This window comes from Amblyraja radiata, chromosome 28 (assembly GCF_010909765.2).
Source record: "Amblyraja radiata isolate CabotCenter1 chromosome 28, sAmbRad1.1.pri, whole genome shotgun sequence".
Lineage (NCBI taxonomy): Eukaryota > Metazoa > Chordata > Chondrichthyes > Rajiformes > Rajidae > Amblyraja > Amblyraja radiata.
In genome coordinates this window covers 23975304-24001172 of record NC_045983.1, presented here as the reverse complement: position 1 = coordinate 24001172, position 25869 = coordinate 23975304, and the positions used below count along the sequence as shown (strand labels likewise).

General features: G+C 41.6%; 1 protein-coding gene across 11 annotated transcripts in view; it reads left to right on the top strand.

Moving 5' to 3' along the window:
• mtmr4 (myotubularin related protein 4) overlaps window positions 1–25415 on the top strand; it is a 94608-nt gene extending 69193 nt beyond the window's left edge. For 9 of the 11 annotated variants that reach the window (XM_033046104.1, XM_033046106.1, XM_033046108.1 and 6 more), the window contains 9 exons: window positions 136–247; window positions 2306–2501; window positions 4063–4248; window positions 9444–9614; window positions 9824–9975; window positions 13474–14887; window positions 17415–17525; window positions 19669–19757; window positions 23302–25415. In XM_033046104.1, coding sequence (XP_032901995.1) covers window positions 136–247; window positions 2306–2501; window positions 4063–4248; window positions 9444–9614; window positions 9824–9975; window positions 13474–14887; window positions 17415–17525; window positions 19669–19757; window positions 23302–23479 — 2609 coding nt within the window. In that variant the 3' untranslated portion in view covers window positions 23480–25415. The remainder of the gene's footprint in view (window positions 1–135; window positions 248–2305; window positions 2502–4062; window positions 4249–9443; window positions 9615–9823; window positions 9976–13473; window positions 14888–17414; window positions 17526–19668; window positions 19758–23301) is intronic. The other 2 variants (XM_033046112.1, XM_033046111.1) reach the window with 2 other exon arrangements.
• The last annotated feature ends 454 nt before the right edge of the window (window positions 25416–25869 follow it).

Sequence of the window (25869 nt, the reverse complement as noted above, 5' to 3'; positions counted from 1 at the left end):
AACATATTGCAACTTAATAATAACCAACAGTACAGAAAATGAAAGAGAAAGAAACATCAGATGGCTTATAGAAACTGATACTAGGTACACTTTTCATTTCCATCCAGATTTGCTGATCCTTTTTTCTTATTGCAGAATATTATCCAAACTGTGAAGTGATGTTCATGGGAATGGCAAATATTCATTCAATCAGGAATAGTTTCCACTCACTCCGAGCTGTATGCAGTCAAATGCCAGACCCTGGAAAGTGAGTGTTTTTTAATCTTAAATTGGAAAACTGCTCTGTAGTTAATTAAAATTCCGCGATGTTTTACTGTTTATCGCCCACAGAGCGCAAACCTTTTAATGTGTGTATGTACAAGAACACAGGCACTTTAATTGTAAAAGCCATGCGCACTTGTTGGTTTATGCTGATATGGCATCACTTTCAGGATAAAAGCAGTAAAATTAAAGCTGTGAGAAGGATTAAAAGATTGTTCTAAGAGATTGATTTTGCATAGCTCTTAAAAAGAAGAATATTACGTTAAGGAAGAAATTCCAGTTTAAGGCATGACTGCCAAACTAGACATTTCACAGGTGATAAGTGGAATGGGTTGTTCCAAATGCGGCCATGATTATGCTTGATAAGAGTGGATTACTGAGCAATGAAAGGGTTGGGCTATGAAGTAATTTAAATACCTTGCTAAGAATTCTAATTGTCCAGATTAAATGTATTAGGAGTCAAAACAGGTAAACAAGGGCACGGTGCTGAGTAAATGACACTTGAAAGAGGAGAATGTTCGATTAATAAATGTTTATGGAGGAAATACGATAAGACTGGGCAGTAGGGTATTGGCAAGGTTACATTGCAGTTAATGTTTGGATGAGGATTTCAGCAGGGGATAATCTGAGTTATGGTGGTGTAATATGGAGGTCAGGCAGTTCAGCTTGAATAGGATATAGTTTGATGTAATTAGTCTTAATGTTCAATAAGGGGAACTGGAGACTCATCAGAAACATCTGCTGAATAAATAGTCAATTAATTTTGAAGCGATGGAGGGATCAGTTCTCGTGGTGGAGAGCAAACGGGTGCATATGTGTATAATCTGACTTCAAAACTGCAAGTAAGGTTGCCAGGGCAAGAGTTCAAGAATAAATCTGGGGTATTCTTGAGTTAATAACACAGAACGCATTGGGAAGCCATTGTTGGAGATGCACTGGCTGTGACCAGAAAGTTGCAAGTACATGGGATTGAGCAGTAGTTGAGGGGTGATGAATAAGGAGAGTGTTTTAAAGACCTGTCCCACTTGGCCATCATTTGCGCGTCACGCAGATGGCGTGTGAAGATTTTTACCTCACAAAATCCTGGGATGCCGCGCGTCACTGCCTATGTCATCGTGCACCATGCACGCGTAAAGCACATCATGCGCGCATCACGTGCGTGTCATTTATGACGCGCAAATGACAGCCAAGTGGGACAGGCCCTTTAAAACACTGCCCTTATTCATCACTCCTCAGCTACTGTCAAAGACTGTGTAGGTTGACCAGAGATGATGATATCCAGTTCAGTCACAGAAAATGTGATTTGCAACTGTTATTTGTACCCTCAGGTAATGTAGAAAGAGAAAATAATGTTTGAAATGATTCAACTCAACTGTGGGAGAGGTGGGTAAAAATATAGGAAAAGATAGAGGAAAGAGATAAGAGACTGCAATAACGCGGGTAATAGATTTTTTTAGAAGCTGAGCATTGGAAACATGAACGATGATACTTGAGAAGAATGAAATGGCAACTAGAAAAGGGCCTGTCCCACCTGGGCGTCATTTGCTCGACATCATTTACGCGTCACGACGCGTGCATCGTGATGCGCACATGGCGTGCATTACGTGCGCATGGTGCATGGTGACATAGGCAGTGACGCGCATGTGATGCGCGCATGGTGCGTGGTGACATAGGCAGTGACACGCAATCGCCCTAAGGCCCTAAAGAGATACAAAGTCAGTAATTTTGTGGCAACGAGCTGCACCTCAGGAAAGTGTATTTGTGGACTGTGCATCTGTTCATCAGTAATGCACCTATCATTTGCAACGTAGAGAATAAACAATTCCAGATAATAAAAAGACTCATCCTTTGTGTTTTCAATAGGTGTTCTAGTTTATACTGCTTTGCTTTTACAATTAATAACTTTTTTTTCATAGATTAAAGTAGCCATGCCAACTTCTGTGGCTTGGATGGAGTGAACATAAATGCTTCATTAACGTGTAATATTTACTCTCATACTTTTGCCCATGATCAATGGTTTGTGTTCCCTATATTTATTTGACAGCTGGCTTTCAGCGATGGAGAACACCAAGTGGTTACAACATTTATCTGTGATGCTGAAAGCAGCTGTGTTGGTGGCAAATATGGTGGATCGGGAAGGAAGACCAGTCCTTGTGCACTGCTCTGATGGCTGGGATCGCACTCCACAAATAGTAGCATTGGCCAAGATTCTCTTGGATCCTTATTATAGGACAATTGAGGTATGATTCAACTAATTTGCCTGCGACTGTCCAATTATGGTAACTTGCATATTTTTACAATAATTGACAGAGTCATTTGGATAGAATGTTCAGTGTTGGAGAGATTGTCAATGCTACTTTTGAATGCAAATGAGGGCTAAATATATTTGGGGCCATTTTCAGAATGCGAGTATTCAGTAAATTGAGATAATTGTTTATAACAGATCATCCACGTAGTAGTTAAAATGAAAAATGTTTTATTCTCTTTAATAAGAAAACAATGGCCTAGTACAGGGGTCGGCAACCTACAGCCCCCGGGCCGAATCCGGCCCGCAGGCTTTTTTTTCTCCTCCGTCATCCGGCCCACAGACTTCCGTCATCTCCGGTACCTGGAATGTTTAAGAAAGAACTGCAGATGCTGGAAAAATCGAAGGCAGAAAAAATTCCTGGAGTGGGTTTCTCCAGCATTTTTTTTTTCTACCTCCGGTACCTGGAAGGTGATTTGTATCGCATCCTGCACAAAACCGCAGGCACGGCTGCGCACCTTCTGTGTCTGGGCTTCACTGTCGGGATCAGGGTTGTCAGTAGGCTGGGGACGAGTGAGTATGATATTTGAGCTGCGGGTGGCTTCTTCGAAGGGGCGGGATCTATGTGAACACATGATTTGATGCTTGCCATCCGGGGCAGGATCCATGTGTACACGTGATAGATGTGGCCTGCCATCTGCTCACAGACATATGTCCTGGCCCCTTGGCAGAAAAGATTGCCGACCCCTGGCCTGATAACTTAAAATAATTAATACTTTAAAGATGAGGTGAGCTGATCCAACTAAAAGGTAACAGCTAAAAGGTAACATATCCTCTGGACTTCATAGCCTACATACCAGGATTTTTTTTTAAATGTTGCTGCAGAAGTATTAAATGAAGTAGGTGAATGACTAGATTTCTCTGGATTTCGACATTACAAATGGATTAGAAAACAGTAAATCTAACATAGCAAAGGTAAAGTGTGAAATTAACCAAGTTGCCTAACGTAAGTGATCAGGAAAACACTACAACATGGAAGCAGGTCCTTTGTCCCAACTTGTCCAAATCAATTAAGAATTCTGGGCTCTATCAGCATGAAATGCCTGAAAGCTAAAAACCTCTGTAATTTTAGATGCCTTGGTTAGAATTCTAGGTTACAAATCTTGACTATTTAATATAATATAAAATATTTTATCTTGTACATTGGGAGCAGCTTCCTCAGTGATCAAATCTGCGGTGCTTTCAATTTTTTTTTAATGCATTTATTCATGACAATAAAGGTAATTCTTCTAATTCTAAGTAGTGGAACAAAACATTTTGCTGATCTCTAATTCACCAGCCCTGTAATTTAAAAGACAAGTTTATTTTTCGTTGGAAGATCTCCATGGAAAATAACTTCAATCAACACCATAAATAGTGATGTGAACTCTTTGGATGCTAATGAGATTAAATTGGTTCTGATTTTGTGATTTTGCGGAATATTGACTTTTAATTCTGTTGTAATTCAGCCGTCAACTGTTGTCATTATAGAGCATTCATTATTGTTTTTTTAACAGGGATTCCAGGTTCTGGTGGAAACTGAGTGGCTGGATTTTGGTCACAAGTTTGGTGATCGTTGTGGTCATTCTGAAAATCAGGATGACCTGAGTGAGCAGTGTCCAGTATTTCTGCAATGGTTGGACTGTGTTCATCAGCTTTTGAAGCAGTTTCCATGTCTCTTTGAGTTCAGCGATGCATTCCTAGTAAGGGTTCTCAATATCTTAACTTCCAGATAAAGTGATTAAGTGCCTTGTGTATAGTTGGTATTAGCTGTCTAATTGACAGGAATTGGTTGTACAAAAAAAATAGCCATATGTTTTTTGGATCATCTTCTTCTTTCATTGTCTAGAAAGTTGAGTTCCAAGATAATTATGGTACTCCTGAAACTGAGGCTTCCTGAAGCCATTTTTTGTTCCTGGGAAGAAAGATTTGTCTGATTGGCAGTCATTTTTTTCTTCATGTCACGCTCATCTCTAATGCCACTGCAATCTTTCGTGACTCTGATTTTGCCGTGGTCTCTTTAGACTTTCTCTTATATCTACTATGTTACAATATCATAAAGTCAATATCCCTACCTCTACAGCTTTCTCTGACAGTTTATTTCATATACCTGCTACCCTCTGAGGAAAATAATGACCCTCAGGTCCTTTAAAACTTGATGGCATGGGTTTAATATGCAAAATGGAAAGATTTAGACTCTTCTATCCTGGGAAGAAAGACTATGACCATGCACCTTCTCTGTGTCCCTCATAATTTTACATACCTCCTAAGGTTAGCCCTCAGCTTGCTGCTCTCCAGGGGAAATATGTCCCAGGGTATCCATCCGCAATATAATTCAAGCCCACCTGTCCAGTAACATCCTTGTACTTCCTTTGCTGTACCCTTTCCAACTAAATGACAGTCATCCTATAGCTGGGTTACCAGGGCTGCACACAATGCTCCAAGTGCGGTCTCAGAACGACTTATACAGTTGTAACATGATGTCCCACCTCCTTTACTCAGTGTCTTGACTGATAACGACAAGCAAGCTTCACTACCTTGTTTACCAATATCTCCATTTTCAGGGAACTTTAAGTCTATCTCCAGTTCTCTCTGTTCAACAAAACTACCATTTATTCTGCAAGTCCTGACCTGGTTTAAATTACCAAATTGCAACATCCATTATTATCCAATTTAATTCCATCTGCCATTCTTTGGCCCACTTGACCTATTGATCTAAATCCTGTTTTAATCTTGGATAACACTCTTCATTGTTCGCTCTACAAACGATTTTGGTGTCATCCACAAACTTGCTAACCATGTTACCAACACCGTCTTCCAAATGATTAATATAGATAATGAACCATATAACCATATAACAATTACAGCACAGAAACAGGCCATCTCGGCCCTACAAGTCCGTGCCGAACAACTTTTTTCCTTTAGTCCCACCTGCCTGCACTCATACCATAACCCTCCATTCCCTTCTCATCCATATGCCTATCCAATTTATTTTTAAATGATACCAACGAACCTGCCTCCGCCACTTCCACTGGAAGCTCATTCCACACCGCTACCACTCTCTGAGTAAAGAAGTTCCCCCTCATGTTACCCCTAAACTTCTGTCTCTTAATTCTGAAGTCATGTCCTCTTGTTTGAATCTTCCCTATTCTCAAAGGGAAAAGCTTGATCCACATCAACTCTGTCTATCCCTCTCATCATTTTAAAGACCTCTATCAAGTCCCCCCTTAACCTACAGAGAATAAAGACCTAACTTATTCAACCTTTCTCTGTAACTTAGTTGTTGAAACCCAGGCAACATTCTAGTAAATCTCCTCTGTACTCTCTCTATTTTGTTGACATCCTTCCTATAATTGGGCGACCAAAATTGTACACCATACTCCAGATTTGGTCTCACCAATGCCTTGTACAATTTTAACATTACATCCCAGCTTCTATACTCAATACTCTGATTTATAAAGGCTAGCATACCAAAAGCTTTCTTTACCACCCTATCTATATGAGATTCCACCTTCAAGGAACTATGCACGGTTATTCCCAGATCCCTCTGTTCAACTGTATTCTTCAATTCCCTACCATTTACCATGTACGTCCTATTTTGATTTGTCCTGCCAAGGTGTAGCACCTCACATTTATCAGCATTAAACTCCATCTGCCATCTTTCAGCCCATTCTTCCAAATGGCCTAAATCACTCTAGACTTTGGAAATCCTCTTCATTATCCACAACACCCCCTATCTTGGTATCATCTGCATACTTACTAATCCAATTTATCACACCTTCATCCAGATCATTGATGTACATGACAAACAACAAAGGACCCAACACCGATCCCTGAGGCACCCCACTAGTCACCTGCCTCCAACCCGACAAACAACCATCCACCATTACCCTCTGGCTTCTCCCATTCAGCCACTGTTGAATCCATCTCCACATTTATACCCAACAGTTGAACCTTCTTAACCAACCTTGAACCTTGTCAAAGGCTTTACTAAAGTCCATATAGACAACATCCACTGCTTTACCCTCATCAATTTCCCTAGTAACCTCTGCAAAAAATTCAAGAAGATTAGTCAAACATGACCTTCCAGGCACAAATCCATGCCGACTGTTCCTAATCAGACCCTGTTTATCCAGATGCTTATATATATTATCTCTAAGTATCTTTTCCATTAATTTGCCCACCACTAAAGTCAAACTAACAGGCCTACAATTGCTAGGTTTACTCTTAGAACCCTTTTTAAACAATGGAACAACATGCGCAGTACGCCAATCCTCGGGGACTATTCCCGTTTCTAATGACATTTGAAATATTTCTGTCATAGCCCCTGCTATTTCTACACTAACTTCCCTCAATGTCCTAGGGAATATCCTGTCAGGACCTGGAGACTTATCCACTTTTATATTTTTCAAAAGTGTCAGTACTTCTTTTACTTTGAAACTCATAGCATCCATATCTACTCTACTAGTTTCCATTACCTCACACAATTCAATATCCTTCTCCTTGGTGAATACCGACGAAAAGAAATTGTTCAATATCTCCCCCATCTCTTTTGGCTCTGCAGATAGCTGTCCACTCTGTCTCTCCAATGGACCAATTTTATCCCTCGTTATCCTTTTGCTATTAATATAGCTGTAGAAACCCTTTGGATTTACTTTCACCTTACTTGCCAAAGCAACCTCATGTCTTCTTTTAGCTTTTCTAATTTCTTTCTTAAGATTCTTTTTACATTCCTTATACTCCCCAAGCACCTCATTTACTTCATGCTGCCTATAATTATTGTAGATCTCCCTCTTTTTCCGAACAAGATGTCCAATTTCCCTTGAGAACCAGGGCTCTTGCCACTTTTTACTGTTTCCTTTCAACCGAACAGGAACATGAAGATTCTGTACTTTTAAAATTTCCCGCTTAAATGTCCTCCATTTCTCTTCTACATCCTTCCCATAAAACAAAATGTCCCAGGTCACTCCTTTTAAATCATTTCGCATCTCATCAAAGTTAGCCTTTCTCCAATCAAAAATCTCAACCCTAGGTCCAGTTCTGACCCTCTCCATAATTATATTGAAACTAATGGTATTGTGATCACTGGACCCGAAGTGCTCCCCAACGCATACCTCCGCCACCTGTCCCGTCTCATTTCCTAACAGGAGGTCCAACACTGCCCCTCCTCTAGTAGGTACCTCTATGTATCACACTGTGTTTTTGATTTTCTGTTTTTGGATTGAATTCTGTTTTTAATTTGTGTCTCTGTGATGTATTTTTTACCTGTTCTATTCCGATTATATGTTTTTATTCCGATTACTATGTAAGGTGTCCTTGAGATGTCTGAAAGGCGCCCATTAAATAAAATTTATTATTATTATGTATTGCTGCAAAAAACTATCCTGCACACATTTTACAAACTCCAAACCATCCAGCCCATTTACCGAATGTGTTTCCCAGTCTATGTGTGGAAAGTTGAAATCTCCCACAATCACTACTTTGTGCTTACTACTAATATCTGCTATCTCCTTACATATTTGCTCTTCCAATTCTCGATCCCCATTTGGCGGTCTATAATACACCCCTATAAATGTTGCTACCCCTTTCCCACTTCTCAGTTCCACCCAAATAGCCTCCCTAGATGAGCCCTCCAATCTATCCTGCCAAAGCACTGCTGTAATATCTTCCCTGACTAGTAATGCAACACCTCCACCTCTTGCCCCTCCAATTCTATCACACCTGAAGCAACGAAATCCTGGAATATTTAGTTTCCAACCACAGTGGATCCAGCCCTGAATCTTGAGGGACATCACTAGTCACAGGCCTCCAATCTGAAAAACAACCATCTCTCTGACTCCTTCTGCCAAGCCAAATTTGCATCCGTTTGCGAGCTCACCTTGGATCCCATGTGATCATTTCCATCTTATCGAACCAATTTCCTATTGAATGTCATTTACTCCTTCAAGGATTTGCTTCATTTCAGCTGCCTATACCTGTCATTCGCCTTTCTTTTTCTTGATTAGATTCCCAATACGCCCAAGCAACCAGGGTTTGCTAACCCTGAGAGCTGCACTTATCACACAGACAGGTATATACTATCCCTAAACTCTCTATCTCGCTTCATTAAAGCCTCCCACTTGCCAGATTCAAGCAACCAACCTCTCCCAATTGACCATTGTAAGGACTGTCTAAGTTACATTGCCCCAATTTAGCACTTTAACTGGTGAACCAGAGCTATCTTTCTCTCTAATTGTTTTAAAAATTAATAGAATTATGGTTAATGGGCCCAATATGCTCTCCCACTGACACTTCAGTCATTTGCCAAACTTCATTTCCCAATATGAGTTCCAGTATAGTCTCTCTTCTCTCTCTTCCCCCCCCCCCCCCCCCCCCCCCCCCCTTCACTAGTATGTCTGAGTGGTGGCGCCATCAAGTGTGGCAGCCTTGCCTGCAGCTGTTCGGCGACCTATCACGGATGCCGGCAGTCGCCTGTAAAGGTCCCGTAAGTGGGACAGGCCCTTTACAATCTTCTGTCCCAATAATGGCAATTTGTTGTTACATTCTTATACTCTTTTAGCCTTGGTGATATTCTGTTCTTGGTTCTCGACCCTTTAAATGTGTTTCTCAGTTTTAATGTAAACTAATGTGTTTAAGAAGGAACTGCAGGTGCTGGAAAATCGAAGGTACACAAAAATGCTGGAGAAACTCAGCGGGTGCAGCAGCACCTATGGAGCGAAGGAGATAGGCACCGTTTCGGACAGAAACGTTGCCTATCCCCTTCGCTCCATAGATGCTGCTGCACCCGCTGAGTTTCTCCAGCATTTTTGTGTACCCTAAATGTAAATTAGTTATTTCTATGAAATTGGAGGCAATTAATGGTATGTTGTGTCTGAATGCACTCTCTTACTTTCCAAAGGTGAAGCTGGTTCAACATACCTATTCATGTCTGTATGGAACATTCCTCTGTAACAACAGCAGAGAGCGAGAGGCACGTAACATCTATAAGCGTACATGCTCAGTGTGGTCCTTACTGCGAACTGGCAACAAAAACTTCCAGAACTACCTGTATATCCCCAGCACGGAAACGGTGAGCGGCATTGAATGCGGCCATGCCAAATACACATTCTTGTAGCGTTATCTCAACAGAAAACAGACCATTAATCAAATCTCCAATTATTTTTAAATGTTGATGGTTGGTTGTTTTTATGTCAGTTGTTATGCTATGGTAATTGTGTATGATGAAGGATAATATAATTTAATAGTAATGCAAAGTGTGTTATTATTCTTTCATGACAGGTTTTACATCCAGTATATCATGTTCGGGCACTTCACTTGTGGACAGCTGTTTATCTGCCCATTTCATCTCCATGCACACCCATTGACAGTGCTGACCTCTGCCTTTCCCGTGGTAGAGCAGCAGAGGATCGAGCTGGGAAATCACTGGACAGGTATTTGCTTATGATTTGATATTCCTATTGCCTGTAGTGACAACACACACTATGTGCACTGATCCATTTCAATTCTGCATAATAACATGAAAAAAAGATGCAAAACATGCAGTGAAATGTAAAAAAATGCAGGGAAGGCCCATGTCCATTAATGTCTTGCCTGTCTTTTTGAAGAATTGTTAAGATGATCGTCTAGGTTTTTCTTGTAATCCAGCAAATCTTTCTTTCAGTTTTTATCCAAATTCCTATTGAAGGCCTAAGCTGAATCTGCCTATATCCATCCTTTATTCAATATATTACAAATCCTAAAAACATGTTTTTTTTTCTAAACTTCTTATCATTGAGTTCTATTGTCTGAAAGTTGAAAGTGGGAGGTACTTGTGGAGGATGTTCTTTATTGTAACAGGGTTAGCAGATGGAGCAGATCATTATTCTACCAGTTATAACTAGACTACAGTACTTTCATTCGGTTGATTTCCTCGCACAAAGAAGCACGTATTTTAAGTCTTTGTTTATATTATTTGTCCAACTCTTGAACATGATCAGTTTTCGCAGACTACTAATTGAAACTAGTTTGAATTCTATCACTGAGCAAAAGAGCGAAGGACACATTCTAACTAAGAACATTTGCATTAATCAGATAAACTGGCACAGATTAAATGTCAGGGCAAGGGGCATAAAATCTTAAATTATTTGTCACTAGAAAATTAGCTTTTTAATTGGAAGCATATCAATGTTAGGATAAAAAAGCACAATATTGCTGATGTTATAAATCTTGCAGATAAACAGAGGAATGTCGGACATATTCACCAGGTCACTCATCTATGGAGAAAGAAACAATTAACATTTCGGGCTAATGATCTGATTTACTGAAATGAAAACACTTTGTCCATGAATAGTTGTTAGAAGTATGAAAGCACAGAGGAAATGTAAAATTGTGAAAATATTTTCAAATTCAGTATGAATTCGGGTTGCACAGCTCCCAGTTCGGATCCAATGTGGATGTCGGGTACCGACAGTCAGTCTGCCGCTTCTCAACACTTAGTCGTGAGACGTGTCCCGGCCCAAAACGCCACCTATCCATTTTCTCCAGAGATGCTGCCTGACCCGCAGAGTTATACAGGTGCACAACCTTTTATCCGAAGATCCAAATAACGAAAACCTCCGAATAGCGGCCATTTTTTCGGTCCTTGAAGAAAGGTCCTTGAAAACGTTCACCGAGGGCGGCCCGCAGAGGTGACAGCGGAACCTCCGGTCGGTCCTCGAAGAAAGGGGAACTAAATCCCCATTCATAAAAGAGAAGATGAGGGTATATTGCGCGGGAGGGTTAATAATTGACAATATGCTGCTGCCTGCCCGCTGAATTAAAAAGTTCCCACGGTAGACTCACGATATACAGTGTTTCGTGAGTCTTGCGTGGGAACTTTTTAACTCAGCAGGGCAGGCAGCAGCAGATTGTCGCTCGCTTCAGTATCACCCCACCTACACTCCTCTGCTTCCCGGCCATGTGTGTGACCCCTTCCCTCCCCTCTCCAGCTCCCCGCCCATTGCACCGGCGCGGGGGCTTTGCACTGTCTTCACGTCGGCGATTGCAGCAGGACCGTGCCAGGACCAATTGGACACCGACCACCAGGCCCACCGCAAGCACGGAGATCCCAGAGACCCACAGCCAACAGCAACCCAGCCCAGCCCCACTCCAACTACAGAGGAACCTGGGTTGCGGATGACGGGGCGCAGCTCGGGGCGTCGTAGGGGCCCACCGGGGAGCGGCCACTCAAAGCCACGCCGGGAGATGTAGGGCCCTGCCCCGGTCTTGATGTTGGAGCCCCCGGCGGGCGCTAGCAAGTCCGCGGCAATTTACAGCCGCGCCGGGCGTTGTAAGGCCCCCCTCCAGGTCACTCTCAACCTCTATGATGTTTGCTCTCAACCCCGTAATTCGGGCGGGAGAAGTCGCCGCTGCCGGTGCCCCGCAAAGCAGTCTCCCACCGGAGACCCGCGAGCTCCCGGTGTCACCATCCACCGGAGTCGGGTCGCAGCAGCTCGCCCCCGCAACGCTCCACGCTCCGAAGCTGGCTAGCTCCACGGAGGTAGGTCCGTAGGTCCACAGCTCCCACCGCCGCCCACCGACCCCCAGGCCCACTGCAAGCACGGAGATCCCAGAGACCCACAGCCAGCAGCAACTCCAGCCCAGCCCCGCTCCAACTCCAGGGGAACACGTAGGGGCAGAAGCTGATGGTGTGCAAGGTACGTCTTGTTCTTGGGGTGGCGGATGAGGGGGCGCAGCTCGGGCTGTGGGCGAACTGCCACTTGTCGCTGTAGCGGCCAAAGATCATAGAGGAGCTCCTCTATGATCTTTGGTAGCGGCCCATCGGGGAGCGGATTCCTCTGGAGTTGGAGGGGGAGGGGGGTATTGTGCTGTTTGATCGCCCCCTGCTATCCCAGGGACAGGGAGACACAGCGGCTTTTTAGACTGGTGGGCAATCACTTCCAAAGTTCTGCCCACACAGTCAGTACACTTCTCCTACACTGTATTTCATACAAACATTTATTCTGCAAGAAAAAACGACATTGAAGACTCAAACTCGCGATCGAGTAACTGCCAGGATCAAGGCGCAAACTCGCGCCCTTGCGGATATGAGCCGAGCACTCTACCACTGAGCCAGCCATTAAAATCTACGCTAAAAAATTTCCATTCCGAAGACCGACAAATTCTGAATTACGAAAAGTGTCTGGTCCCAAGGCTTTCGGATAAAAGGTTGTGCACCTGTACCAGCATTTTGGGTCTCTCTAAGTTGCAGTCAGTCTTGAATTTGGAATGGAATGTGGTAAATATCAAAAGGGAAATATTTAAGCTATTGGAAAGCCAGAAAAATATAATACTGATATCTATTTTACTTTCTAGTTTTTTATTCTCAGATTGAACTTGCAACAAAATACTATTACTAATTTCCCTTCTCTTCAATATTACTGTTCTCCATTTGGGTATAACATTGTTTTGTGTATGACATACAAATTACAATTTTTATGGATTATTCAGTTATCTGTATATGGGATATCACTGCAGTTCCACCCTTGGTATAAAGAATTATTGAATATTTTTGACACAAGATTATTTGACATATTTGCCTGTGCTCATGATGTTTCCTTTGCTACTGACCACACAGTCTCAAATTCCCTGAGTGACCCAATAACAAATGGAAGTTTGAAATGCTTCTGAACATTCCTTGCTTAGCTTTCGATCCCTTTCATAGTTTCCTCCACGCCAAACCTCGTTTCCCAGCAGTGACATGAGTCCTGAAAAAAGTCTATCTTTTCATTTCTGATTGTACTACCTTGAAGTGATGCAAATCTGTTCTCCGATAATTCCAATCAGAAAAGCATTTGTATGAAGAAATTCAACAGGTGGAATAAAGATTGGGCATCACTTGGCATCTGTATTTTGATTCACTGTTTGAATTATTTTGTTTCTGAAAATCTGATTTTTTTTTTTAAACCTAGATTACCAAAAGCACGTTCTGTGGACAATCTTCCCTTGGCCTGCGAGAGTGGAGCTCCACTTGCAAGAACATCCAGTGATCCTAATATAAACCAGCATTGTCAGGAAGAACGTAATTCTCCAGAACCCAGAAACACACCTGTGTTTGTTGTACCTGATGTGCCTGATGTAACTCGTGAGCTTGAAGTTGGGGCTGGAACATCTCTCTCGGAAATGAAATCAGATGGTCTGATGGATCCAGTGGAAACTGCAAAGGAAGTTAGAGAAGAAAATCTGGATAATGACCTACCTCTTAATACTGAAGAGGCAGAATCGGCAGATGTCCAAAATCAAACTGAGAAAACAGTTTGTGGTAGTAACCTCAATTCATTGACCTATCCCAAAGATGCTCTACAAGAGAAGCCTTCAAATAATGTTCACCCTCATGCAACTGCAAACAGTGAGATGGAGGTAAACGAACTTGGAATTACTCCAAAAATTGAATTTACAGAGGAAAACGTGAAAGAACATAGGATTTGTGAGAATTGTCCTGGCCAGTTTGAACAAAATGTACCAAACCCATCTGCAAAGACCATTCCCTTAAGTGCTGAGCAGTCACCAGAATATACTGGCAGCCCTTCTGCTTTCCAACCCTACCTTCATTCCATGGCAGATATATTTAACGTCAAGGAAACAATTTTGGCGATGAGCAGCTCCACAGAGACGGTGACTGAAGAGAGGACAAAAACAGATGGCTTATCCCTACCTAAGGACTTGAGTTTTGGGAAAAACAATATACTTGTAAATAGACTTAATTCTGAAGTGGAACAGTACAGGGTTGGCCGAACTGGATCGGAGAGTGTGCGAACTTTCAGAAAGCATGTTTGTCACAGTCAGTTCAGTGACTTTTCATTGCTCAACTCAAATTGGGATAGCATACAGGGCTTGGTAAAATCAGCCTACAGTGGTGATTCAAACCATAGGAGATCCAGACTGAATGGTTGTCATTATAAAAGACTAAATAATAAGCACCTGAAGGTGGGGTCTGCAGTGAATGGACAGTACCTGCTCAAGGAGGAACAAGTAGGACCATTTAAAAATCTCCGACAGTCCAACCAAATCCACTCTAGCCTTTATTCATTAGGGTCAAATATAAAGACTTGTGGTTTTCTCACTCATTCATCACATTGGAGACAGCCTCAACCGGTTCGTCATACTGTCACTACTACGTTGGAGACTTCTCCAAGCTACGTCGATGACGATGGATTGCCATTTCCCGTGGACGCCGTTCAGCAGCGGTTGCGTCAGATTGAGGCAACATACAAGCAGGAGGTTGAGTTGCTTCGCCGGCAGGTTCACGAACTTCAGATGAGATTAGACAGTCAACAGTACTGTACCTCTCCTGCGGAGATTGACATTGATTATGGGGATGACTTTGTAAGTGCTGGTTCTGTGCAGAGTACCTGAACAGCAAAATTGAATTCATATGGCATTTTAGTACACTCAGTTTTGTAAGGATATAAGTCAACAATTTGCACATAAAACAGTCTGCAACACATTGAGATATCAGTTGAATAATTAATGTTCTCCACAACACAAAGTTAATCTTCAGCAATAATTATAAGTAGCATGGTATCTTTTGCATATTAGAGATGGGTCTCCATTTCAATGGCTCATCTGAAAGTACTCACTCAGTACAGGTTGCTGACTGAAGTATTTGATCTTTACTTGATCCCAGTATCTTCTAATTAAGCCAAGGACTTGCCATGCAGCCAAAGCTGATCCTTGACGCAAAAGCATTAATGAAATGATCAGCCGGTACATTTTTTAGCAAATGTGTCCAGGTTTACTGTTGTACATCCGTTCTCACCCAAAGTTGACTTTTGCTGAAATACTTTATGTAGCATAGGAATGGGCCCTTTGGCCCACAATGTTTCCATCATGGGGGGGGGAAGGGTTCTGACTGTCTACTCTAGCCAGATAACACTGTTAATTTAAGACTGGATGTTATTTCAAGGACAGTTTGCATAAGAATGCACTTCAGCAATTTACTTGAGATTTTTATTTCTGTTTTAAGAAGAGTTTGAATGATGTTTCAGACTATGGGACAAAATTTGTTCGAGCCAAAATGCCATTGTTGATGGGAAGGAAATTAGACAAATGCTGAGTTTAGAAGCAAGGGGTGAAGGTGAACAAAATAATGAGAAGCTAAATATGAAAATGGGAATTTTAAGTTGTACGCCTGAGGTGTCAGGGGACTATGAGCAATGCAATTGAGATAATGTGGATGGGTGAGTAAGAACTCATGTAAAGTCAGACGGACCCAATTTTGGTTTAGCTAAAATTCACTGACAATGCTGGATCAAAGCAAACTATGGAAAGGCACCAGAGGTGATGGGTATCAGAATTTCAGCACCAAATGCATTGATGTGGCCGGGGGGGGGGGGGGGGGTCTGCTATAGCTATGGAAGTCCTGGTGATAGAAAAGATAACAAAATGGATGCTCGGTTCATGATTGTATTGAAGTTGTTCCTGGGTATGGTTCAACCTAAAGTGGTGACTGAATAAAGGATGCACTTGGTGCCAGCCTTCCAACAAATATTTAGGGGAAGGGGAGAAACAACAGCTCTGGTTTTGCTATTTAACTGGAGTAAGTTATTCAAGCACCTTAGGCAGATGGAACAATTAAAAATGGCTAGCTGGGTTTCATTAACGTATGAAAAATAATGCCAAGTCTTTTGAAGAGAGAGCTCAATGAGAGGAAAGGAAAGGTAGCACATTGATGAAGGAAAAGGAAGTGGTTAAGACTAGATTTCTGGGAGATCCCAGAGGTAATGAACTGTCCAAAAATTGCTGACTATTCCTTGTATACAGATGAAATAGTTGAGGATAGAATCTGGTTCACAGTAGAGAAATTTAGAGGATTGTGTGGTTGACTGTCAAAATTCAATGATGTCATTTGGGGAGACGGCCACAATCACATATGATGTTATTTGTACCATTCTTCTTTTGTTATGGATTGCTAGAGCAATTCATGGGTCATGAATTACTTTTTTTTCCCCACTCTCCCCCCAATTCCATGGTCACTTTACGCCACTTATAATGGCAATTGGTTGCAGTTCGGTAACTAATCATAGACTGGGATTTTCCTTCTTACCCAAACTTGGGCAATATCAGTTTAAAGAGTGAGGGAAGATCCAGCCACAGAGACCTATCATTACAACTCAAACCCCTTTTTTCCTGACCTTTCCAAAATAGCCTTCGGACTACTACTGGCAAGATCATTGTAGGCTAAAGGACCTATGTCTGTTGCATGAATCTGACTGGATGACTGGATGGCTCTACTCTTTCGCTACCCACTAATTGCGTAGGACACCAATGCATCTTGGTGACTTCTGATGGTTGAACCTCCTGCTCTGGTATCTGGGCCTGCCATGTGACAGTCGACACTTATTTTTTCCACATTGAAAGGATGTTCTTTTTGTATTCCACCTGGCAACAAATACTTTGCTGTTGACAATGCCATTCTCTCTCAATGCCTTCAGAAGACCATGTGCTTTAATCTTTAGGATTCTTCTGGACTTAAATGTCTGAAACTGTCTTCTCTGATTCTCTTCACCTGCCTTGGTTATGGTCAGTTGTGGCAGGAATTCAACCCAACTTTGAAGTGCAAATGAATTGATTTCTACCCAAGGAAAATAGAAGAGGTTGTGGTAAATCCAGAAGAGTGAGCAGATATCCTGAACCACCAAATAACAGGCCCAAATATTATGTAAATTATACAGTTTTGGCTGAATGTATATCAATAGAATCACATTTGGTGAGTTTTAATAGCAGATGGTATCAAGCAGTGCGTTGCTATGAGCAGTAATTTGCTAACTGTTGGTGTTAATTTTTGGATTGTAGTTCACTGTTTCATTGTGAATGGTCCTGTCGTATAGTAAATGTTTTGTCTAATTTGCAGACATGTCTGAGAGAATCGGATGACAGTGATATTGAAGAATCTCTCTCCATCCACAGCGATGACCAGCGTTCGGAAGCAAGTTGGGAACCTGTGGATCGGAAGGAGACTGAGGTAGGAGAACACGGTCCATCGCTTTGATATTTTTAACTCCTCATAGGCACTTGTGGTCAAAATCTCACTCCGATGTATGAACAATCAAGACTTCTTGATTGTGGTGCCAATCTTTCGTAAGCGGTACAGTGGCGCAGCGGTGAACCTGCGGTAAATGAGGATCTTTCCTCACTCTTTAAACTGATATTGCCCGATTTTGGGTAAGAAGGAAAATCCAGGTCTATGATTCGTGGTAAACTTGCTGCCTTATAGCGCCAGAGACCCGGGTTCAATCCTGACTATGGGTGCTTGTCTGTACGGAGTTTGTATATTCTCCCCGTGGCCGTGGGTTTTCTCCGGGTTCTCCGGTTTCCTCCCCTCACTCCAAAGATGCACAGGTTTGTCAGTTAATTGGCTTGATATAATTGTAAATTGTCCCTAGTGTGTGTAGCATAGTTAATGTGTGGGTGTTGCTGGTCGGTGGGCCAAGGGCCTGCTTCCACGCTGTATTGCTAAACCGCTCTGTTTCTCACGTGTGACTTTTTCTTTCTCTTGTACCCATGCACACTTTCACCCCTTTAATAATCATGCTTGCGTTGCTCTCCTCCTCATACACACCCCTTGCCTTGAATGCTGTTCGTTTCCTCTCTATGCCCCATGATGTATCTCCATGCTCCCCCGTCCCTTACTCTCCCTGGTCCCCTCCTTCCGCTAATTAACAAAGGGAAGGAATCAAACTTTCTACCGTCGGGTAATGGAAGAGTAGATTCAAGACCAAATATTACAGTGGGAAAAAATAAACAGACAAATAGGAATCAACTGATTAGGCTAAAGATGACAAAAATGCGAACAAAGCTAAAGACTTGTTTGTAGTGTGTCATGCATTCAAAACCGAACAGATGAATTAGAAGAGCATGTAAAACTAAATATATGGGATCTCATAGTTCTTGGCTTGGGAATCCTGTGTAGGATTTGTTAGTTCAGATTAGTTCATGTTTAACAAAGAGCTGCTGGAAAAATCGAAGGTAGACAAAAATACTGGAGAAACTCAGCAGGTGAGGCAGCATCTATGGAGCGAAGGAATAGGTGACGTTTCAGGTCGAGACCCTTCTTCAGTCTAAAGAAGGGTCTCGACCTGAAACGTCACCTAATCCACCCATTCCATAGATGCTGCCTCACCTGCTGAGTTTCACCAGCAATTTTGTCTACCTCAGATTAGTTCATGGTCATATACACCAAGGTACAATTAAATTCCTTGTTTATGTGATATGCATCTGACCTGGGTAGCTATAGGTCATGCCAGCTGCTGCAGACTTGCATTTGCCAATAATTCTCAGGCTAGCCTCAATTCCTTCCCGGGGGGGAGAGGGGGGGGGGGGGGGGGTGGGGGGGTGGGGAAGGGTGTGTGTGTGTGTGTGCGCACGCTCATTAGTACAGGTGTCAGACGATATGGGGAGAAGGCAAGAGAATGGGGGTTCTGAGGCAGAGATAGATCAACCAGGCAAATTTTTCAGTAATAGGTAAAGGTTTAAGTAATTGCACAAATCATATTGCATTGAAGATGAGAAGCAGGATCTTGTTCTTTCCACTGAATTCCCATCTTAAGCAAATTTAAGTTAGAATTTGTTTAAGATGCACTTCTTTATAATATCTCCGTACACCAAAAGATAATGAAAAAATGAGGATGAGCACGACACTGAATTTTCGTTTAAACAAATGTTGAAATTGAAATGAAAACTGGAGCCTGTCTACGAATTAAAAAAATAAGATTAAGACTTGATCTTGCGGGAGACTATTTCACATTTATGATATTATAGTAGTTCCTAAGAAAGGTAACTAAACAAAAATGAGTTCACAAAATATTTGTTATTTCTGTGGAGACAAATTGGAAGGTCATGATAGGCTTGGATAGGACCAGCAGTGAGGAGTTTTTACCATTCGCTGATTTATAAAGTGTGAAAAATCAATATCGAGGAGAGCAGGCAAATCTGAGCACGAACCTTTCACTCCTGGTAAATTCTAATCATTAGCATGATTAATCAGTCTGAGAATGGTATTTTCTAAAATATAGTTTAATATATTTTGCAGGTAGTTGATTATGAAGAAGATTACTGAATTTGTGTATTTGGTGGAGGAGATGATTTTCTCATTTTATCTGTTCCAGGTCACTCGATGGGTTCCTGATCATATGGCGTCCCACTGTTTTAACTGTGATTCGGAATTCTGGTTAGCCAAAAGGAGACATCATTGCAGGTAAGTGGAATCAACCTTTTACTTATCATCAACTCTTTTGGATGTCATTGAGACAGCCTCACTTTACAGCATTTAACAGGAAATTGGAAGTCTGGAAAGTAGCAGATCTATCAACAGAGCAATGGAGAGTCATAGAACATAGAACAGCACAGGAACATTGTCCACATCGAACTTTATGTCGTTAAACTAATCTCCTTTGCCCGTGTGTAATTCATATCCCACTATTTTTTGCATATCCATGTCCCTATCCAAAAGCGGCTTAAAGGACACAAAGTGCTGGAGTAACTCAACATGTCAGGCAACATCTCTGGAAAACAGGGGTAGGTGACGTTTTGGGTCAAGACCCTTCTTCATACTAATGAATTCTTCAAAGGAGTACAAATTAAGTTTAGTAGCTTTTAATTGTAATTTAAGTCTTGTTCTTGGGAATCTGCATTTTATCTTCGCCAAGGCCAATTAATCTTTTCAAACATTCTGTACCCAAAACAGAATATAGTCTTGACCTGAAATGCCACCTACGTATATGTTCTCCAAAGATGCTGCCTGACCTGCTGAGTTATTCCAGCACTTTGTGTCCTTTTTCGTATTGGCCGATGTCTGCAGTTCTTTGCTGCTACAAAAGTGCCTTAAATCCAACTAGGGTATCTGCCTCCACCACCACCCTGGCAACGTGTTCCAGGCACCACCACTCTGTGTATATAATGCCCTGTACATCTCATTTAAATTTTGTACCTCTCGCCTTAAAGCTACATCCTCTAGTCCAGCAGAGATGTTGAGGAAGAATTAGCATTGGCAATGTAAATGTGAACCTGGCTATACATTTATCTGACATCGTGAAATAAGAGTAAGATAAAATAAGGTGGTTCCACATAGCAGATTTTGAAAGTAATCTTGTACTGCAAAGTTCAAGATAACAAGTGGATTGTCAGGACCATTGTAGGCAAGAGTAGAGTTGTAGGCAAATGTATTCCACAGTGGTCAGTGCCAGCACCTGTATACTTTAATGACTTAGTGAAGGGTGTGTAAAACTCACAGATGACATGAAACTTAGTTATGTCGTACATGGTGAGGAGTAGTCATAGATTACAAGAGGAGATAATTTGGCACAGTGAGCCGACAAATGGTTCTAGACCTTTCATGCAGAAATATGGAAGAAATAAATAATTGAGATAAATAACATTGTTGTAAAAGGAATGAAGGAACTGCAGAATTCTAAGACCATTAAATGTGAAAGTGATGGTATGTGTTAAGCAATGTCAAAGGCAGGCTGGTTTTACTTTCTGGAATACTGGTTGCACTATGACTGGAGTAAAGCATCCAATTCTAGTTATCACACTTTAGGAAGGAAATAATAGTCCTAGGTTGAGAGGACACTTTATATGGAAGGTCATGACAGGTTTAGATAGGACAAGCAGTGAGGAGTCTTTTCCATTCACTGATGATTCAAAGATCATCAGACTGAATTTAACAAAAAATGCAGAGGGATATGAGGAGACTTTTAGTTGACATGGAAAGGCCTGAAATTCTCTACCTGATATAGTGGAAACAATCATTTGGATAATTCAAAACAAAATTGGATACACACTCAGGGGAAAGTCATTGCTAGGGCAATAGGGATAAAAGCAGATGAATGGAATTAATTGGGTTTCTTTACTAGTTTGACATGGCACTTCAGTGCTACTATGATTCTATTATTCTATGATTGCATTGATTGGAGGAATTTTGTATTCTCGGGTGTATTTTGTGATTTAAAACATGCAAGAACTTTTGCACAAATTGGGGAGGTGAATAATGAATGCTACTCACCACACGTACTAACTTGGTTTGACAATTTTTCTGGCTCAACCATCCCAACAGCATTTCTAAACACTGCACAATCCGTTACTTATCAAAAACATAACTAATTCAAAGTATGGTCAAGTAATAAATAAACCAACATTCTTCCAATTATAAATCACAAAACTTCACTACTTGACATTTGATTGCCATACCAACCCTGCCACCCAGCTCAAATGTTTGCTGCAGTTTAAATTATATTACTGCTCAAAAATAGTTTGTGTATTTTGACATTCTGAAGTTTTCGTATACTAGGTTAAATTTTTAAATACACAAGAACAACATCCTGGATTATACACAACAATTAAAAGGAGGATGCTGTCTTAAATAAGAAAGAATTCTGTTGAAACACAAGATCATAAGAGAGGCACTGAGGTGGATATTGAGATGAGGACCAGGTGAACGACTCCTGCTCCTATTTGCTTGTTTCTTGAGTGGGCTGGGTCTTTTTTGCCTGAAGTGAAGAAGGCTGGGGTGACCTTTTGAGTTTTCATCGGGATGTAGATAAGATAAATAGCTGCAGTCCTTTCTTTCAGGACAAGGGAGTCTAAAACAGAGCATATAGATTTAGGGTGAGAGGGGAAAAATTTAAAAAGGACCTGGGGGTCAACATAGGGTGTCATACACATGAAATGAGCTGTCGGAGGAAGTGGTGGAGGTGGATACAATTATGACATTTAAAAGACACTTGGGCAGGGAATGGATAAGAAACATTTGGAGGGATGTGGGTGGCCTGGATGAGTTGGGCCAACAGGCCTGTTTCCTTGCTGCACAGCTCTGTCAAAGTATGCAGTGTACTACAAACCTAAATTTTCCTTTCTTTCATATTGTGAGCACATTACTGGAATAACATTGAGCATGATGTGGGTATGAAGAGAGGGTGCAATGGCGGTACCCTGTAGAAGTGCTGCCTCACAGTGCCAGTGACCTTGCCAACCATCTGTACTATCTCCCTGTGGCAGTTTTGGTTTCTCCAGGGGCTCTGGTTTCCTCCCACTTTCCAAGATATGCATATGGTAGGCTAATTGGTCTACTGTTAATTGTCCCCAAGGTGTAGGTGAGGGATGCAATCTGGAGATTTAGTTAGAAAGTGGGGGGAAATTATCAAAAACGTGTTAGATTAGTGTAAATGGATGGATTTTTGGTCATCATAGATTTTGGAGGGCTGAAGGACCTGTTTCCATGCTGTTTGATTTAAATTATTGCCCATTCTGACTTTCTGGGCTGTTTCACAGGGAACCACAGTGGTGAGTGGAGTCATGCAGACAAAACCAGGCAGGATGACACATTGTCTTCCTTCAGTGAAAATGGTGATGGGTTTTTATGTTTGTTAATTCATGAATATTATTGCTGATTTAGACTTTTAATTCCATATTAATATTAATTTAGTTACTAAAAGGGAAATGCCCATCTGTGGTGACCTTAAAACAAGACAAAGTGCTGGAGTAATTCAGCGGGTCCGGCAGCATCCCTGGAAAACATGGATAGGTAACGTTTGAAAAATGTCACCTGTCCATGTTCTCCAGGAGTGCTGCCTCGCCCACTGAGTTACTCCAGCGCTTTGTCTTTGTTGTTTGTAAACCAGCATCTGCAGTTCCTAGTTTATGTGGTGACCTAAACATCTCTGAACAGTAGTCGAAGCCTGACGATGCTAGTCCCTTTATTTAAATGCTGTTGTTGTATCTGTAATTGTTTGTTTTCTTTCTAGGAACTGTGGAAATGTGTTTTGTGCCAACTGTTGCCACCTGAAACTGCCCATTCCAGATCAGCAGCTATATGACCCTGTGCTGGTGTGTAACTCCTGCTATGATCATGTTCAAGCTTGCCGCACACGGGAGATCATGAGTCAGCAGCTGAAGAAGCCGATTGCGACTGCATCCAGTTAAAGTGGCATTCTGCCTTCCCTGATTTGTGCCGTAAAGCTTCTGTCATCCAGGAAGCTTGACGTTTGGTCAGCTGGGTCCCGCAGAAACAAACAACACTGCAAATCCCAGCTGGATAGCTGTTTGGAAGATCGAAAATACCGATGTAAAAAAAAATGCTGCTACAACAAGCTCTTAACCTGTGCACTATGAACTTTGGATGTGGAAGGGTAGTAGGCAGGGAAAAGAAACAAATACATTTCTAACTGATGTGCTATTGAGGATTGAAAAAAATGTCTAATTCATGTGTAAAGAGTTTGTGAGATATAAAGTGGAGACTGTGTGGTGTTCTGTTTCCCAATTGCTTACACAGCTATTGCAACAGCGAGCTACTTCTGTGCCTCAGTAAAAACACGATAGTTAGAATTGTGCAAAAACTAATTGTACAACATAAGGTACATACATTTCATCAGCCTTTCAACTTGCATTCAACTGAGGTACTGTGGCTGTTGTTGAAGTGACAGACCCAAAATCTCATTCCTCCCAGTTACTTTCGTGTTGCACAGATACCATTTTTCCAATCTTTTTTATTTAATACTTTTGGAGAAAAAAAATGATGAAAGGCAAGTGATAAAATGTGTGATGCTTCTGGGGAAAGGGGGGCTGAACATTAATATTCTACCAGTTAGTCCCATCGATCTTGTGTTGGGGTACAAGGTATTCCTCCACAGTTTATTAATTCATGCACTTTCCTATTTCCCCCTTTCTCTTGTATTAGATAACAAGATTTTTTTTTCTAAGAACTGGAAACATTTACGTCTGGAATAAAATCATTTTCAATGACTGACCACACCATCAACTGCCTTTTCATCATCTCCCTTCAACATCAAGGATACCTGTAATATTGTTTTTTCACCCCCGTCCCCCCCCCCCCCCCCCCCCCCGCCCCACATTTCATCCCTGGTATAAGTTACACATTTGATCATCTTGGGTGTGGAAGTTTAGCCTAACTTTCCACCTTTTGGCACATGAGAGCTCTGTATGCAAATTACACATAGACAGGACCCATGGAATTCTAATGTGGGGCTATTGATCATTTGTATAAAGGGGAAGATACGTTGGTTTTCTTGCTTCACTGTGCCTTTCTTCTAGCTCTCTTTGGTCACTCATATTGGGTTACACCCTTCAATTTTCTCCCTGTGCTCATGTGAGTTCTGAATGGTTAGGTTTCTGTAGCACTCCAAAGTCTATGTTTGTTGGATGGGGTCTGCCAAGACTATCCTTAATGCAGAGGAGAATGTTATTGAGGTTCTTCTTGGTTTGTCCCTCGGATCAAGGATAACTCGTCTATATCCTGGTTTTGTAGGTTCTCATGTGGTTAATGAGGCCAATGTGGAACTGTAGACTATTCCACAGATGGGGCAGGTGGGTGTGAAGTTGGGTGGTGCCTTCCGAATGCTGCTTCTACAGGGCTTGTCAATGCAATCCCTGATGCACCTAACCACTTGATCTATTTGGGCCAGGAGATTCCTATGCGTCAGATGTATTTTGCAACAGGGTCTTGAATAAGATCAGTTTCTGAAGGAATATTGTAGGTGCCAATAATCTGTAGGCCTTTGCAGTTTATTTTCATACAGCATGCACAAATTGAAAAGATGTTTGTGACTTTAAATATATGTCTGTAAAACACCCATGATTAAGAAAGTGCAAATGAAGATGTGTGATCAACACCTTACTCAATTCACATTAAAATCAAAAAGCTGAGAAATTTTAATAGATTGATAAGGGAGTTCCTGATCAATGCTTTATTTTTGTATTGACCCTCAATAGTGTCTCTTTTCCGCTTGTCTAGCAGACTCCATCTGTTTTAATTTCCCAAATGAAATATAAAATTTCATTTTACAAGTTAAAATTGGGAAGGAATCTTGCTGCTGATAATAAAACTCTGTAGCAGATTTCATTTTTTCAATTTTTCTATTGATTTATTGAGTTGACACAACATAATGCTAATAGAGCAGTCATAAGGGTTGCAGCAGAGTTACAACACAACTAACAGGCGACAGTCTCTTGCCTTTTGTACAGTGAATGACTAGCTGCGAATGCACCTACAGTAGGAGTAATGAAAGCCTAGTTTTTGCAAACCTTAAGTGGAATATTATGTTGTGATTTTTGTCAGCATTTAAATTGGTTTAGTTCGGAGATGCAGCATGGAAACAGTCTCTTCGTATCCCCCCCCGCCCAAGTCAGCGCCGACCAGCGATCCCCGGACACAAACACTATCCTATACCTACTAGGGACAATTTCCAAATGTACCAAGCCAATTTATCGACAAACCCTTCGTCTTTGGAGTGTGGGAGGAAGCCGGAGATCCCAGAGAAAACCCATGCAGGTCATGGAGGGAACGTACCAACTAC